At 44.7% G+C, this 17,969-nt stretch overlaps 1 protein-coding gene across 4 annotated transcripts in view; it reads left to right on the top strand.

The window, feature by feature from the left end:
* The first annotated feature begins 843 nt into the window (after positions 1–843).
* Positions 844–17,969, top strand: part of TUFT1 (tuftelin 1) — a 51,001-nt gene continuing 33,875 nt past the window's right edge. Inside the window, exon 1 of one of the 4 annotated variants that reach the window (XM_083477287.1) lies at positions 844–1,033. In XM_083477287.1, the coding sequence (XP_083333413.1) occupies positions 917–1,033 (117 nt within the window). In that variant the 5' untranslated portion in view covers positions 844–916. Of the gene's footprint in view, positions 1,034–12,696; positions 12,805–17,969 lie in introns of those variants that run through there. The other 3 variants (XM_083477286.1, XM_083477288.1, XM_083477289.1) reach the window with 3 other exon arrangements.

Here is a 17,969-nt window from a genome sequence, read left to right as displayed (position 1 = left end):
TATCAGCATCAGAAAATGTTTAGAAGATGGTGAAATAGGATGGTGTATTTACTTTTATTTCTATGTTTTTAGGTTTGATGTTATGTCTAGTATACCTGAAGGAGCGTCTCCATCCCCATCGTTCTGCCCGGACACTGAGGTCCAGCTCCGAGGGCCTTCTGGCGGTTCCCTCCCTGTGAGAAGCCAAGTTACAGGGAACCAGGCAGAGGGCCTTCTCGGTAGTGGCACCCGCCCTATGGAACTCCCTCCCACCAGATGTCAAAGAGAAGAACAACTACCAGACTTTTAGAAGACATCTGAAGGCAGCCCTCTTTAGGGAAGCTTTTAAATAGATTATTGTATTTTAGTGTTTTGTTGGAAGCCGCCCAGAGTGGCTGGGGAAACCCAGCCAGATGGGCGGGGTATAAATAAATAAATAAATAAATAAATAAATAAATAAATAAATAAATTGTTGTTGTTGTTGTTGTTGTTGTTGTTTTCTGTTGAGAGATAGCAAAGCGGGTGAAAGGAGAAACAAACCAGAAGCGGAAGTTGGGGGAAGTCTTGGAGGGGAAGGAGGGAGGAATATATAGTAAATGTTCAGAATTTGAGATGTATGTAATGAATGAAATAGGAAAATGAATATTATTTTTTTAAAACAACAACACCACATTCCCACGGGAGAATGTGCTTTAATTCTGTCGCTGTGCATGCAGCCTCCCTGATGTGTTTGAAGACTTCCTTCCATCGTTGGGCCTCCATGATGTAATTTCGAGGGAATGTGACAATTAGGAGGAGGAGGAGCAGCCCAAGGGAAAGATGGAACGCCTCTCTCAGCCGAGCTGGAGGTCAGACCGGCTCCTCTGCTCAGGCAGCTGAGGAGGAGAAGAAGAAGGAGAGGTTGTTGTCGACAGATGCTCCGAGCCGAAAAGGCGCCATGGCCTCCTGGAACCGTCCCAGGAGGCTCTCCATGCCGGCCGGAGGGATAGGGAGAAGCTGGCTGCACCCTCATCTCTGGGGCCCAGAGGAGGACAGGAGGGTCTTCTCCCCCCAGGTGAGTCTCTGAAGGGGAAGGGGCTCCCCGCAGAGTCTGCTTGGTGACCTGGGTCGGCAACTGGCGGACCTTGTGCCAAATTTGGCCCAGGAAGGATGGATGAACTGGATTGGGGACCTTTTGGAAGCACATTCGATCCCCACAAAAAATATGGGAATTGTCGTTTGTCAAGGGTGCTAGGAATTGTAGCTCTGTGAGGGGCGAACTAAAGTTTCCAGGATTCTGGAGGGGTAGGTGTGTTTTAAATATAGTTTGTCGGGGTGCTGGGAACTGTAGCTTTTTTAAAAGAGGTAAATGGCCGTTCTCAGGTTATTGGGGTTCGTGGCTGCTTTCAATGTAGTTTGTCAGGGGTGCTGGGAAATGTAGCGCTGCGAGGGGTGAACTGCATTTTTCACGATTCTTGGGGGGTGTGTGATAAAAGTTGTTTGTCATGGGTGCTGGGAATTGTCGCTCTGGGAGAAGTAAACTATAGTTCTCAGGTTATTGGATGGGGGTGTTAAAAGTAGGTTGTTGGGCGTGCTGGGAACTGTAGTTCTGTAAATTACAGTATACTGGGTTCTTTTTGTGGGGGGGGGCAGTGCTTTAAAGATACGGTGTGCTGGCGACACTGGGAAGCAAAATTGTACTAGATGGAGATCTGTCAAGCGATGTGGGGCCAAGGAAGCTCACGGCTGACCCCTTGGGCAAAATCCGCTCCCGTCTAGACGTCATCCCTGAAGTGGGATAAACGTTTCTCCTAGGTCTGTGAGGATGAGGCCAGATAGAGCCTCTCCAGCCAGGAGTGGTCTACCTGCGGGGAGTCCCTGGAGGTTTTCCCGCCTCAGAAAGGGGGGTCTATCTGGCTGTTGGTGTGGTGAGTGCTTTGGTGAGAGAGAGAAAAAGATGTCTCTTCATTTTATATCTTTCAGAGGAGGCTCTCGTAGGAACATTGGGAGCTGCTGGCTCCAACCAAGTTAGCCCAGGGGTTCATTTAACTCAATATTGTCTACACTGACTGGTAGGCTCTCTCCAGGGGTTTCCGGCAGGGAACATTCCCAGCTGTACCTGGAGATGTTAGGGATTGAACCGAAAATCTTCTGCATGCAGGGCAGCTGCCCTGCCCATTTAAGCTGCAGTCTTTTCCTTAAAAAGAAATTGAGATTCCAGTCCTCAGCGTTCGAAATATGGGGCTTATTTAAAGATAGGAAGAAGATGGGAAGCTGTTTCCCAGCCCTACCAAGAGATGCCAGAAATTGAACCCAGAACCTTCTGCACCCAAGGGAGAAGCTCACCCACTAAGTCCTTCTCCTGCAACGAGTGTTTACATGCTGCATTTGACAAGTACCGTGGTACCTCGGGTTACATACGCTTCAGGTTACATACGCTTCAGGTTACAGACTCCGCTAACCCAGAAATAGTGCTTCAGGTTAAGAACTTTGCTTCAGGATAAGAACAGAAATCGTGCTCCGACGGCGCGGCAGCAGCAGGAGGCCCCATTAGCTAAAGTGGTGCTTCAGGTTAAGAACAGTTTCAGGTTAAGAACGGACCTCAGAACGAATTAAGTTCTTAACCCGAGGTACCACTATACACAAGCTGTGCAGCCACGTAGCTGCTCACCTCTCAGGTTCAACGACAAACGTGTTCACTCTTTCCCACAAGCGTACACAGCCTTTCCCACAAGCGCTGGCCCACGGCTGGAAGCAGCCTGTGCTCCGTTTAATGCGCCGATGAGTCTTGAGTCCGTGAGATGTGCTGGTCAGAGTGTTGGACCAGGACCTGCGCATTGTCCGACTGCTTTAAAAGCTCCCGACGACTCGAGACAGCGAGCCACGCTGCGATCGGCAGAAAACAGATGCCTGCTCTTTTTTATTTTCTCAAAAAAGTATATTCATTTTATAACACAAATAAAAAACACAAACAGAAAAGACAAACAATACAAACCAATTCTTGTCATATCCTTTTTTCCCTAAATATTGTTAGGTGAGCTTCCCCAAGTCCCACCTATCTGATTTTCATTTTACTTCATCTTTAGCAGTTTACATATATCATAATTTCTAACCATCTTTTTTTTATCACACTTAAAATAACTTCACCTTTTATCACTTACAAATAATACTATTTTAAAATACCCGATCTTCTACTTCTAACCCTACAGCCTATACCCACTTCCAAAGCTATTCTAAGGTTTAAATATTAGCAATTTTTTCCAAATATTCCTTAAACTTCTTCCAGTCTTCTTCCACCGTCTCTTCTCTCTGATCTCGGAGTCTCCCGGTCAGTTCGGCAAGTTCCATATAGTCCATCATCTTCATCTGCCATTCTTTGATAGTTGGTAAATCTTGTTTCTTCCAAGTCTTCGCTAAACGGATGCCTTTTCTTGAAGCAATTTGACTTGTTAATGCAGGAGAGGGGAACCTGCAGCCCTTCAGAGGCAGCGGCTGTGTAGTGGTTAGAGTGCCGGACTAGGGAGAGACTCGGGTTCAAATCTCCAGTTGGCCATGGAGCTTTGATGGCCCGGTCACAGCCTCTCAGCCTAGCCTACCTCACAAAATTGTTGTGAGAAGAACCTTGGGATATCAATGTAATAAATATTGGAAATGAGTTATTTCAGGACTTAAGATGTGGGGGTAGCGATTGCATGGTTATCTGTTATTGAGGGGCACCCGGGCTATTGGCTGGGGTGGCCTTGCACCCCAATAAACCCTCGTTCTGGGTGTGTGTGTGTGTGTCAGAGAGTGATACACCTGCTTCGGTGTTGAATATTCACTGACGTGTGCTTGACATCTTTTCAGCAGCTTGATTAAAAAAGAAGTCTGTACGTGTGATTAATCCTCTGTAATTTGACTCATTTAATCAATTAAACAAATTAGCATTTGGACAAAACCTCAATATGTTTTCAAGGTATTTAAGGACGCGTCTGCTGACACGACGATGTGATAAGCAGAGACGCCCTCTCAAGGAAAAGGCATATGGATGGGCTCATCTTGAATTCTGGTAACTCAGCCAGATCTCAAGAAGCTGGCACAGCAGAAGGGGCGTAATTTGAACTCAGGGTCTGATTCATTTGAAAGAAACCAATTGTGTTTTTTGAAAAGAAAGTACATTTGCATGTTGATGGAGAAGTATATTCAAATCACCTGGAGGAGGCAGTCAAATTTAGATAGGAAATACGTCATGCATATCTGACAAAAATTTGCAGGCTACAGACTATTTGGTGTGAAGACTTGCAGGCGGAAGCGCTGAAAGGAATTTATTTATCTTTTTGGTATAGCTTTTCTGTTTCATTTTTAACGAAAATGAATATAATGCATATAAGAGAGAGAACAAGCATAGCAACAGATACCAGATGAAAATTAAAAGATGAAAAGCAGAACTATAAAACTGATACCGAAGGGAACGGATCCAGCAAATGCAGGTTTTCTCCTTCTTCAATGTCCTCCTTTAAAAAAAAAGAAATTCTCTCTCCATTTCCAGTTTTTAAAAGCACAAGGCAACTTACAATAACATGAATATAACAATATTTCTCAATCTCTCTGTCTGATCAGATGTAATACATATTGAGAGGGGAGCTTGCTATCTTTAATGCTCTTTCAGGATAATATTCAGTAGCTGCCTGTCCAGCAGAAAACTCCAAGGTAAAGCTTTCCCCCTTAGCACAGAGCTGCAGTGAAGGACATAAGCTACACCTGCAGAATTTCTGCCTGTCACGTGGTATCTCTGCCCCCCAAACGATGGCAGCCTCTGTTTCTTTTGGCCAAACAAAGTTCCTGTTTCCTTTTTTTTATTCTGTGACTGTGCATGGACCATATATTTAAAGCACCCCTCCAATAATGTTGGGAACTGTAGTTTTTTATGGGCGCTACGAACTTGCAGATCAGTGAAGGGTGAACTGCAGTTCCCAGGATTCTCAGGGTGGGAGGGATGTGTTTTGTGTACACACCACTCAAGTTCCTTCTCAGCCTCACCTAATTAAAATTCCTGACCTGTGCAGGACGTATTTAAATTTGTTTTGTTCTTTGTATTGTTCCAAAATGTCATTGGCAGTGACATTACCAATGCCTTGAGGGTGGACAGGACTTCCTGATGACTTCCAGGATAAAAGTTCCAAGAACAGAGTTGCTCTTCATTATGTGTCATGTGTGTGCAACTACTTTTTGGGGTTTTTTTAATGCCATTGTCTGCAAACACTTTCCCTATTGGTTGACCTTCTCTGATGACACAGAATGTTCAGCTGCCTCCAAAGGGCAGTCGCGGAATGCAGAAAAACGGATGGAACTGCAGAGAGACGACAGCCGGGAAATTAGTATTTCTGTGGCCAGAAACAGTTTTATGAAGGGAGGAATATCAAATATGGCACAGAGGCAAGGAGATCGCTTGAAGCGGAATTGAGGAGTCAAGGGGCTTGGGATAAAATAAGGGGGTGCTAGGACAGGTTGTGTGTGTCAGCGAGGGGTTCAGAGAGGTATTTTGTTGTTGTTGTTGAGTCGTTTAGTCGTGTCCGCCTCTTCATGACCCCCTGGACCAGAGCACGCCAGGCCCTCCTGTCTTCCACTGCCTCCCGCAGTTTGGTCAAACTCATGCTGGTCTCTTCGAGAACACTGTCCCACCATCTCGTTCTCTGTCGTCCCTTCTCCTTGTGCCCTCCATCTTTCCCAACATCATGGTCTTTTCCAGGGAGTCTTCTCTTCTCATGAGGTGGCCAAAGTCTTGGAGCCTCAGCTTCAGGATCTGTCCTTCCAGTGAGCACTCAGGGCTGATTTCCTTCAGAATGGAGAGTTTGGATCTTCTTGCAGTCCATGGGACTCTCCAGAGTCTCCTCCAGCACCAGAATTCAAAAGCATCCATTCTTCGGCGATCAGCCTTCTTTATGGTCCAGCTCTCACTTCCATACATCACTACTGGGAAAACCATAGCTTTGACTATATGGACCTTTGTTGGCAAGGTGATGTCTCTACTTTTTAAGATGCTATCCAGGTTTGTCATTGCTTTTCTCCCAAGAAGCAGGTGTCTTTTAATTTCGTGACTGCTGTCACCATCTGCAGTGATCATGGAGCCCAAGAAGGTAAAATCTCTCACTGCCTCCATTTCTTCCCCTTCTATTTGCCAGGTGATGGGACCAGTGGCCATGACCTTTTTTTTATGTTGAGCTTCAGACCATATTTTCGCTCTCCTCTTTCACCCTAATTAAAAGGTTATTTAATTCCTCCTCACTTTCTGCCATCCAGGTTGTGTAATCTGCATCTCTAAGGTTGTTGATTCTCCCCATTTAAAGGGTAAGGTAAAGGGACCCCTGACTGTTAGGTCCAGTCATGACTGACTCTGGGGTTGCGGCGCTCATCTCGCTTTATTGGCCGAGGGAGTACAGCTTCCGGGTCATGTGGCCAGCAGGACTAAGCCACTTCTGGCGAACCAGAGCAGCGCATGGAAACACCGTTTACCTTCCCGCCGGAGTGGTACCTATTTATCTACTTGCACTTTGACGTGCTTTCAAACTGCTAGGTTGGCAGGAGCTGGGACCGAGCAACGGGAGCTCACCCCATTGCAGGGATTTGAACCACCGACCTTGATCGGCAAGTCCTAGGCTCTGTGGTTTAACCCATAGCGCCACCCGCGTCCTTCTCCCCATTTGGGATCCTACAAAACATAGCTACCAAGGCTAGTAGCCCTTGATAGCTGCCCCCCTCCTCCCTGTATTCATCCAACGTTCTTTTAAAACCGTCCAAGTCAGTGGTCATCGATCTGAATCTGCTGAGCAGGGTCATCCAGAGATTTGGAGTGCGTTGTCATCAATTCGCTGATGACACACAGCTCTTATTTCGCCTTTACATCAGAAAGTGCAGCGGGGAATGTGCTGGTATGGTGTCTTATTTCAGTAATGGGCTGGACAAGAGCCTCAAGCCCTAATCTCCAGACCAGGAGAAAACAAGCAGGCTCCATCTTTCCATGTGATAGCCTTTGAGATATTTGAAGATAGCTCTCATATCTCCTCTCCTCTCTTCCAGGCTACACATACCCAGCTCCCTAAACCATTCCTCATAAGGCTGAGTTTCCAGACCCTTGATCATTTTGGTCGCCCTCCTCTGCACATGTTTCAGCTTGTCAACATCCTTCTTAAACTGTGGCGCCCAGAACTGGACACAGGATTCCAGGTGTGGCCTGACCAAGGCAGGATAGAGTGGGACTATTACTTCCCTTGGTCTGGACACTATACCTCTGTTGATGCAGCCTAGAATAGCGTTAGCTTTTTTTGCTGCTGCATCACACTGTGGACTCATGGTGAGCTTGTGGGTCCACCAAGACCCCTAGATCCTTTTTGCATGTACTGCTGGCAATCCCCCATCCTATACAGTGGTACCTCGGATTACAGGTGCTTCAGGTTGCAGATGCTTCAGGTTACAGACTCTGCTAACCCAGAAATAGTACCTCGGGTTAAGAACTTTGCTTCAGGATGAGAACAGAAATTGGACGGTGGCAGTGTGGCGGCAGCTGGAGGCCCCATTATCTAAAGTGGTGTCTCAGGTTAAGAACAGTTTCAGGTTAAGAACGGACCTCCAGAACGAATTAAGTACATAGCCAGAGGTGCCACTGTATTTGTGCATCTGGTTCTTCCTGCCTAAGTGAAGAACCTTACCTTTGCCCCTATTTAAATTCATTTTAAGGGACGTGGGTGGCGCTGTGGGTTAAACTACAGAGCCTAGAGCTTGTTGATCAGAAGGTCGGCGGTTCGAATCCCTGCGACGGGGTGAGCTCCTGCTGCTCAGTCCCTGCTCCTGCCAACCTAGCAGTTCGAAAGCACGTCAAAGTGCAAGTAGATAAATAGGTACCACTCCGGCGGGAAGGTAAACGGCGTTTCTGTGCGCTGCTCTGGTTCGCCAGAAGCGGCTTAGTCCTGCTGGCCACATGACCCGGAAGCTGTACGCCGGCTCCCTCGGCCTATAGAGCGAGATAAGCGCTGCAACCCCGGAGTTGGCCTAATGGTCAGGGGTCCCTTTACCTTTTACCACTGTACTGCTGGCAAGCCAGGTGTCCCCCATCCTATATTTGTGCATCTGGTTCTTCATGTGCAGAAGCTTACATTTGCCCTTATTGAAATTCATTTTGTTAGCTTGCTTGCACCCAGTTCTCCAATCCGTTAAGGTCATTTTGAATCCTGATTCTGTTTTCTGCAACATTAGCTACCCCTCTCAGTTTGGTGTCATCTGCAAATTTGATGAGCACCTCCTCTATTCCTTCATCCAAGTCTTTTATGAAGACATTAAACAACAACGGGCCCAGGACAGACCCCTGTGGCACCCCACTTGCCAACTTTTCCCCAGGATGACGAGGAACCATGAATGCAGCCGTTCTCAACCTGTGGGTCCCCAGATGTTGTTGGACTACAACTCCCATCATCCCTGAGCTCTGGCCTTGCTAGCTAGGGATGATGGGAGTTGTAGTCCAACAACATCTGGGGACCCACAGGTTGAGAACCGCTGCATTAATCTTTGGGTTCGGTCAGTCAACCAGCTACAAATCCACCTAAGAGCCACCTCGTTCAACCCACAGTTTACCAGCTTCCTCGTGAGAATATCACGGGGGACTTTGTCAAAAACACATTGAAATCTATATATTGTATACTACACTCCCTGTGTTCATATTTAAATCAGTCCTATAACCAAAACCATGAGAACTGGAAACTTAACTGTTATATTTAAGGGATAAGGTGTAGTTCCTAGCAGCAGATCTCAAACACACACGTTCTGGGTAGGGCTGGGAGGCGAGGCCAGAGAAAACCCAGGACAGGAATAAAGTTCTTTGATGTGAACACATCCGTGTCTTTTTATTCTCCGTTCCGGTTGTTGATGTAAGGAAAGGCCAGCGCTTGTGTGAGAGACACACCCCTGAGAGTTAAGGATAAATTACAGGGCTCGCTCACCCTGCCAGAATCGTAAGGTTTAAAACGAAAACAAGAATTGGGTAAGGGCTTTTGTTTGTTTTTGCTCTGGCTGAATCCTTAGGAAAAGCTCCTTGCAGTTTCATCAGTAATTTGGTTCCCCCCCCCTATAGAATCATGAGGACTAGGAACAACCCCTTTTTTTAAACCCTGCATTTGCTCCTTAAATAAACATCAGGGTTTGAGCAATAAAGCTGGGCCTGCCGCTTCTGTCTATTTGCAAACGGCTGTGTATCTTTGCATCCTTATCCAACACAGCGGAGCCACAGGAAGCAGGTACTCTAACACAGAGCCACAGCCTCTCTCTTAAAGTAAGGTGCTAGTCCTCATGGTTCCTGAATACAGGGCTGCTCTAGAAAGCCTTATCTAGGTCTTATACCTAGTCAGGCGAATGGTCTGCCTAGCTTCATTGCCCACGCTGGTTTCCTCTGCGGGGTTTCAGTCCGGGGTCTTTCTATAAAGCACATTTAAAGCGCACACACACAAATCCAAGAAAAAGAATTGTAGTTTGTTAAGGGTACTGAGAATTGTAGCTCTGTCAAGAGGTAAACTATAGTTCCCAGGATCATTGCTGTGTGCATTAAATGTGCTTTAAATGTGTGTACGCAGCTTATTCTTCATCAATCCAAGAAATATTACGGAAACCAAAGATCTGGCTTGTTAGCAGCGTGAAATTCAGCCCTCTATATCACCTCCTGGCAAATAAAAAACCATAGTTTTTGAACTATGGTGCTGGAGGAGACTCTTGAGAGTCCCATGGACTGCAAGAAGATCCAACCTCTCCATTCGGAAGGAAATCAGTCCTGAGTGCTCAGTGGAAGGACAGATCCTGAAGCTGAGGCTCCAAGACTTTGGCCACCTCAGGAGAAGAGAAGACTCCCTGGAAAAGACCCTGATGTTGGGAAAGATGGAGGGCACAAGGAGAAGGGGACGGCAGAGGACGAGATGGTGGGACAGTGTTCTTGAAGCTACCAGCATGAGTTTGACCAAACTGCGGGAGGCAGTGGAAGACAGGAGTGCCTGGCATGCTCTGGTCCAGGGGGCCATGAAGAGCAGACACGACTAAACGACTAAACAACAACAAAATGGGGAGATCAGATTCTGCTTAGAATCATAGAGTTGGAAGGGACCCCTGAGTCCATCTAGTCCAACCCCACCAATGCAGCAATGTGTAGCTGTCCCTTATGGACACAGTAAGAACAGGATGCGAGACTAGGTGGGACTTTGGCTTCATCCAGCAGGGCTCCTCAGATGTTCTGATGGAACCTCCAGCTCATAGGCGCCGACTCCATGGGGCTTGAGGGGGCCCGAGCCCCCTCAAAAATTTGTTTGGGGGGGCTCTGCCCCCCCAATAATCTCCGGCACCCCTCCAGCAGAGCGCCACCGCCGCCCTCCCCCAGCCCAAAATGCACAGGGTCGGGCTGCATGCCTCCTGCCCTCCCTCCCGAGCAAAAGCTCCACCCAATTTCCGCTCCGGAGCTGATTAATAGGCGCAGCACGCTCTCCCCTATTCGCTCGCGAGGAGGCGGCGCCACTTTATTTGCATATTCATGAGCTCATTTATTATTCATGAGCTTTCCCGGGCCCCCCCAATATTTTTTATAAGTCCGCGTCCCTGCTCCAGCTCCAGAGACAGTCCATCTAGATTTCTGGGTTCTTAGGGGCACTTGGCCACTGTGAGAACAGGAAATTGGCTTGATCCAGCTCCAGGGCTCTTCTTACATTCTTAACAGCATGGGGGTGGGAGGACTGACTCCTGTAGACCCCAGTTTTGAAGGCTCCAGGGGGCCAGGAGCCTTCAAAGCAGAACTGATTCCCAGTGATATGGAAAGCCACAGAGAGGATCAGCAGACTCACACTCTCTGCCATTTCCCTTGTGCCAGGCGCTGGTGGGACCTACGGGCATTGATGGGTGGGCAGGGGGGCGGAGGTTCGCACGGCTGAGAAGAGCATGCCTCGCAGCAGGTGCATTAAACATGAGATATGCCTAAAGTGTCAAAATTGAAATGAGGAAAATATGGAAACAATGAGGAGAGGCAGGACTGAGATGTGGAGATATGCTTCAGCGATCCAGACCGTAGGGAGCTCCGAAAAATTAATAATTATAATTTGGGTTATAATTTGGTCTTTTTTATTTTAGTTTTTTATTTTAATTGGAGTATTATGATTGGATATATTAAGTGGATGTTTTTTTATTGGAAAATCAATAAAAATGATTTTAAAAAATAAAATAAAAATAAAATGAGATGTGCCACTCAAGAGAGAGAATGCCACTCATTTGGTTTGTGGCACCTGCCAGATTACATCCTGAGGGCATGTGGGCCTTGTCAGAAAAACAAAACAAAACATATTGGCCACTGTTGAGCTCAGGCTTCAGGGCCTGGGAGCAAACTGGCACAGGCTGTCCTTGCCAAGCTGCAGTGCTGGGTTTATGGGCCAAAGATGGCTCCAGGAGGCCACCTTCCATGTCAGGTCGGTGGAGATGTGCCTGAAGGTGATTGCTTAACAGCACGGGCAAAATGCACTCTGCACATGCTCTTGAGATATGGTGCTTGGTGTTTCTACTTTATATATTTAGTTCTCTTCATTATCACATTTCTACCCCACGTTTCCTCCAAGGAGCTAGTCCATGTCCTTCTCCCCCCATCCCTTCTCAAAACAGCCCTGTGAGGGAGGTTTGGCTGAGAGGTTGTGACTGAACCAACGTCATGGGACTGTGTGGGGATTTGAACCCTGGACACGCCCAGATCTTAGTCCAGCCCTCTAACCACTATACAACACTGCTGCCTATATGTATATATGTGTGTGTATTTATTTGCCCAATCGTTTGCCCAATGAGGGGCTCAAACCCAAGACCCTGAGATCGAGTTTCATGTTCTGACAGCTGAGCAATTTTCCCCTTTGTACAGTAACCTCGTTTCCACACCCAGACAACCCAAACATTAAATGCCTTGCCAGAGTGTGTTGTTTTGTGTAGCTCTGACTGGTGCTGTTTGCAAAACAATTGTGTGTCTCCTGCTGTATCTGGAAGTGACGAAAACTAAAGCAAAGCAGTTTACCTGTAAACTACCTGAGCCTGGAAGGTGGCTTACAATACCATGCACTCAGTAACTAATGCATGACTATTACTAATATTTAATAAGCCTAATCAATAACAATTACAATTGTAATTTTTAAATAAAATTGTCATTTCTTAATTATGTTTATTAATAATCGCAATCAGTAGCCAAAACTTAATTAATGAGTTTATACGTAATTATTAATTGGTTAATAGCCAATAATTAATCATTATTGGAAATATTAAAATGAATTATTATTGACTGAAGGCTGGATCACTGAGGACGGCAGGCATCCTGACTCTAGAGGCAATTCCCTGCCCTCAAACATTTGCAGACTTTATGCAGGGTACTAACCAATTAGTTAATAGATGAATACATTGCCAATGTATTAATATAAAGGGACAAAGCGAGTGCGCATGTGCGGGGGAAAGGGAGTAGGGAGGGGGAAGGGGGCGGAGCCTAAGGAGTCGCCGAGCTGCGGCGGACAAAAGAATGACGGCGAAGGTGGGCGGGCCTTTGAGAGCGCGCGGAGGCGTGGCCAGCGCGAAGGGAGATGACGCTGCAGAACGGAGGGGTGGGCGTGGCCAGCGCTGGCGGGCGAGGAGGCGAAGGGGCGTGGCCGAGGCGGCAGGGGCGGGAAGTGGGCGTGACCGGTATATAAGGAGCGGGCGTGGCCGGATGAGCCTTCAGTCGCCAGGAAGCGTCGCCGGGAGCGGAGCGGGCAGGGAAGGTTTGCTGCAATGAACGGGGCTCGGAGCCTTTGCACGTTGGTGGATCTGCAACCGGAGGGAGAGAACCCGGTAAGCGACTCTGCACCTTTTCAGCCTCCCCTGGTCGAGGCTTTTTAGATAATTAAACTTTTAAATAAAACTTACTTTTCTCTAATATTTAAAACCTTTGCAAGACTGTAGCAATCGTAAAGAGTAACGAACAGGTCCCGTAGCAAGTATTTTACTTTTTAATATCATTTTAAAAAATTCCTTACCGTTTGTAAAGCAGCGTTCCTCTGCACCTTTTCGAGGCTTTATAGATAATAATTAAACTTTTAAATAAAGCTTACTTCTCTCTAATATTTGAAACCTTTTGCAAGACTCTGGCAATCGTAAAGAGTAACAAGCAAGTATTTTACTTTTTAATATCATTTTTTAAAAATTCCTTACCGTTTGTAAAGCATCGTTCCTTGGTAACTTTATTTGCTATTTTTTTAAAGGAAAAGAAAAAGGATTTTAGGTTGCTAAGTGTTACTCAGAGTAGGTCCACTGAATTTTCGGACCCTGAATTAGTCGTGTTTCTTCAATGGGTCTACTCTGAGGAGCATCGAATTAACCGCCTTGGAAAGTGATGTGCCCTGTTGATACTAAAAAGAAAATGAAGTTTTGCAATTGTGCGTGTGTGTGTGTGTGTTTTTAATGCAGTGCTGTATTTAAGAATAACGCGGCATCCGAGATGTAAAAAGAAAAACGACTGTCAAAAAGATAAACAAGTCCTTTCTAAGTCAAAATCTGATTATAATGCGATACTAAAAGCAGCCAGAAGTGTAGGTGTGTGTTTGACAGATCATGGTTGAATCCTGTAAACACTTGGACTGTCATCTTGTCCCTGAGAGTACAACTCCTTGAACCTTAGTGGAGCTTACTTCTGAGTAGATCCATGTAGGGTCGCACTGTTGAGTGCAGCTGGCACTCTGTTAAATACGTACTGTACAAGATTGTGCTGTGTGGTGGTTACTCGTAATGTAAATACTAGCTGTCGCTCATTACACTTCGTAAAGGTTGTCTCTGAGCATGTGCAGTTGGCCCTTGTGTCAGCAAGTTCCAGACATTTATACAGTATTTGTTAGTCTCAGTTTCTTTTTTTGCAAGTCACCCCTAAAGCAGAGGTTACAGCTTTTTGGCTGGGGGGGGGGGAGGCATGGTATCCACAATTCTGGGCCAGAAAGCTCATATTTGGTGTGGAACAGACAACTAGAGACACATTTTTTATCTGGGATTAGTCTGAACTTGTGTTAAAGTCAAGTAGACTCAAGATTTAAAGAACAAATCTATTGCTTCAAACCTAAGTTTGATTGCTCGGAAGTAACTCCCCGTGGAATTCTGTGGGGTTTACTTTTGAGTAGGTGTAGCTAGGATCACCGCCTATATGTATGCATGAGTCTGCTGATCAGATTGCTCTGTTTGCTTCTTCCTTGGGTCTCCTGTTATAAAAATAAAGGAGAAAAGCAAACTATGTTTTAAAGAAATACATAGGACACGCTCCTTTGTAAGGAGGGGGCTGTATAAATTTTTACTAATATTCTTGCGGTGACTTCTGAGTTGTAACACTTAATATTTGAGAGGCTCAACGGTTTTGAGAAGTATTTATTTTGCAGGGTGATCTGTGCAAAATGTCAAAGGCAGTGGCTAGATTTGGGAAATAATTGACTTGCTGCAGTTGAAGAAGGATTCCACAAAAAGTTTTTGTAAGCTTATATTATCTGGCCTTAACACTGACCCTTGGAAGCGAGGAAGGAAAGCTTTTGTGTTCCCATTTTGCAGATGGCAATGGGGCAAATGGAGGCCAGGAGAAAATGACTTCCCTCAGGCCACCTGATGAGTTTGTGAGGACTACCAATGTTCACCGCAGTTGTGTTTTACCTTTTGTCATAGTGATTTTTGTTGTATGAGGTAGCCCGGAGGTGACATCTATTCCCATACGTTTGTGAGGTTGCAGTTACTAAAGGCCTCCCTCCTTCTAGGACTTATTTTAGGGCAGGGTCCATAAAAATCAATGATTGTTTTTTAAAAAATATGATTTTTTTTATTTTAATAGGTTTTTTTTTTTAAAAAAAAAATGCTTTTGGAGGAAAAATCTTTCTAAAGGTAGTTTTCTGTTTAGGTTACATTATAGTCCAAAGGCTGTTCATCAGGAAATAAGGATTTGTTTTAAGTTAACAAACATGGATACATATGCTACAATGTTATTGCTTTAGTTAAATAAGTTGTTTAAATTGTTATTAAGTAAATGATTATTTTTCTCCTTCCACTAAAGTACAGCAGAAAAGTTGTCCAAATATAAACAGTTCACTTATTGAACCTCACAATAATTTCATAATGATCTGTCTATGTATTTCTAATAGTATAACCAAATCAGTGATTTTTGATATCACTGTAAAAACCGCTCTGGAAATTTATTATTCCAAAAAGGAAGCCTTCATCTGGTTGTAATTATTGAGATTATACCAGCAAGAATGAGTCTTTCTGTAAAAAAAATGAGAGATTTAAATCAAGTCTTACTGACTAGTGATTTAAATCGTGATTTGAATCAGACCCACCCTGTTTTAGGGACTCTCCCACCATTACCTCTCACTTGTGAAGACCGCCCAGTGATCATCTCTCTCTGGTGAGTTTGGGGTTGTCCCATCTCCCACTCCCCCCCCCCCAATAAAATTCTTAAAGCAGGATCCCTGTGACTCTTTAGATCCCAGGGTGGATTTAGTTGTAGGGGTCTGGGAGTCAGCGACTGGGGCTTGGCCTGCTACCTGGGGAGTCCCTACGGGTTTCCCAACATCTTACTATTTTGGGTGTGCTTCCAATGGGGTTGCGTGGTCTTTGATCGGAGTGTTTTGTACTGTGAGATGCAGGAATGAGTCTCGTTTCTTTTCTTTTTCTCCCAAAAAATTTTTAATTTTCCAAAAAAATTTTTTTAAACAAACACACAAATAGAAAAACATAGATCTCAACCGTATTTAAACCAAACTTGGTAACATTGTTGAGTGACTTCCTCATATCCCCCTGGTTGAATTTCAGTGTATATCATTTTAACGGTTTTCCAGAGCCACTATTCTTATAAAATTAACTTAGTCCCTTAAAATATTTTTATTTTCCTTTCCAACTCTGTATTAAACATATTAATTCATCCTATTATCTGATTATGTCGTGTCTGTTATTTGCAAGCTTCTCCAATTAGTTTAACTTAACATATTTTACTAAATAGTCTTTAAATTTTGTCCATTCTTCCTGGTAATCCTCCTCCTTCTGGACTCTTAGGAATGAGTCTCGTTTCTCGGGTGCCCGAGAAGCAGCGGAAAGTCAAACGTGATTTAAAACTGTTATCTGAAGGAATTGCAGGTTGGCTGTTTTGACACGTCCAACCTTTTGGGGATGGCACCAATAATGACATGATGATGCCACTCCTTGCTGCTGAAAATGGTTGCTTATCTGATGTCTCCGCTGGGAGATGAGGAGGGCAAATTAATGAGATATTCCTGAAATAGGCCTTTTTGGGGGAAGGGAGGTGGGGGTAGGAGTTGAAAGGATGGATGGTGGGAACATATTTTTCAAAAAAATTAATGCAAGTTCAGGCGGATGATAATGTCTTGCATTTTTGCAAAACAGAGTTGGTGTCTGTTGTGTTCGTTAATTTATTTATTTAACAGAATTTACGTGCCACTGAATTGTAAATCAAACCTCTTAGAGGTACACAGAATTGTAAACTGCCCAGGTTGGTTTGACCCGAGAGCTAAATTTACCTGTGTTTACTCTCCTTAGAGAGGTAGGTAGGGGATTGTAGCTCACCTGCCTTGTCTCTCTCTTCTTCCTTATCTTGTTCTTTGTCTCTGCTGTTATCTGGTTTTGCAAATTCCTCTGCCCACCCAAATTCTTGAAATTGCTGAATCAAAGCATGAACTTTGACCATCTTGCAAATCGCATCCTTCACCTTAAAAGGCCAAGATAATGAGTTTCTCCTTCCTAGCCTTGTCCTTGGCTTAATTTACTGCTCATTCCTTGGCATTTTAAAAAAGTAAAACAACAACAACACTCTCAACAGGAGTTTTTTTCCTTTCTTTAATGCGTAGCTGTCGCTTGGATAAAAATTTGGGCATTTGACCCAGCAAAAAAGAAAGATTTATCCAGTTGACCAGTCAAGTAACAGTGAAGCCTTTTGCAATTTATTTGTGTTGGAACAGAAATGTGATTTAAATCGTTTAAAGTTTAAATAATCAGCAGGCTTAGCAGGTAGGCGGAACACAAAAACAAACTCTGGTTTAGAAGCAAAGGAATCCAGTTCCTTTTTATTTAATGTTCCAACTTTGCACAACACTCCCTAAGGCTTCCAATAAATAAACAGATCATGACACGCGCTTTTTATTTAATCCTGGAACACAGAATCTGCTTCAAGTCAATTTTTTAAGGAAGGATATTAAGCCAAATAACGTAACAGCAAGCTTTTTTTTTTTTAAAAGCCAAACCTGAAACAAAGGCTGGTTTTGCTAAGTAGACAGCAGTCCACTTTGTCAGGCCTCATAGAATCTTTGACTGCTGGCGAATTGACAGCATTTAAGTGGTCAGTTGGCTGGGGTACAAAACTTAATTTTAAGCCGAAGGAGGAAGGCTTATTGAGTGGATTTTAGCATATATATGCTGCTGAGCGAGTAATAAAAGGTCAAAGGGGGGGGGGGACGACCATCTCTTCTGGTTAGAAACAGGGATGCTCACCTGATCCCCATCATTGCTTACCTTTAGGAAAACCTTTTTCCTTTCTGCAAGGCCTTCGGCTTTCAGATATCTGTAGGCTCCTTGATTGGGTGGGATGTTTTAATCCTGCCTTTTAAAAACACAATTGTCTTTTTGTTCTGTTTTAAGCTGGTTTTAATGTTTGCTTGTTGCTTTTGAATTGGCTTTGTGTTTTTTTTAGAAAAGACTCATAAGTTTAATAAATAAAATCATGCACCGTATTTTTCGCTCTATAAGACACACCAGACGACAAGACGCACCTAGTTTTTGAAGGAGGAAAACAAGAAAAAAAATATTCTGAATTTCAGAAGCCAGAACAGCAAGAGGGGTCGCTGCGCAGTGAAAGCAGCAATCCCTCTTGCTGTTCTGGCTTCTGGGATAGCTGCGCAGCCTGCATTCGCTCCATAAGACGCACACACATTTCCCCTTACTTTTTGGGAGGGAAAAAGTGAGTCTTATAGAGCAAAACATAC

This window comes from Podarcis liolepis (genome assembly GCF_965112155.1).
Source record: "Podarcis liolepis genome assembly, chromosome: 15".
Taxonomy (NCBI): domain Eukaryota; kingdom Metazoa; phylum Chordata; class Lepidosauria; order Squamata; family Lacertidae; genus Podarcis; species Podarcis liolepis.
Note: the sequence above shows the minus strand (reverse complement) of the source record. Positions and strands in the feature narration are given on the sequence as shown.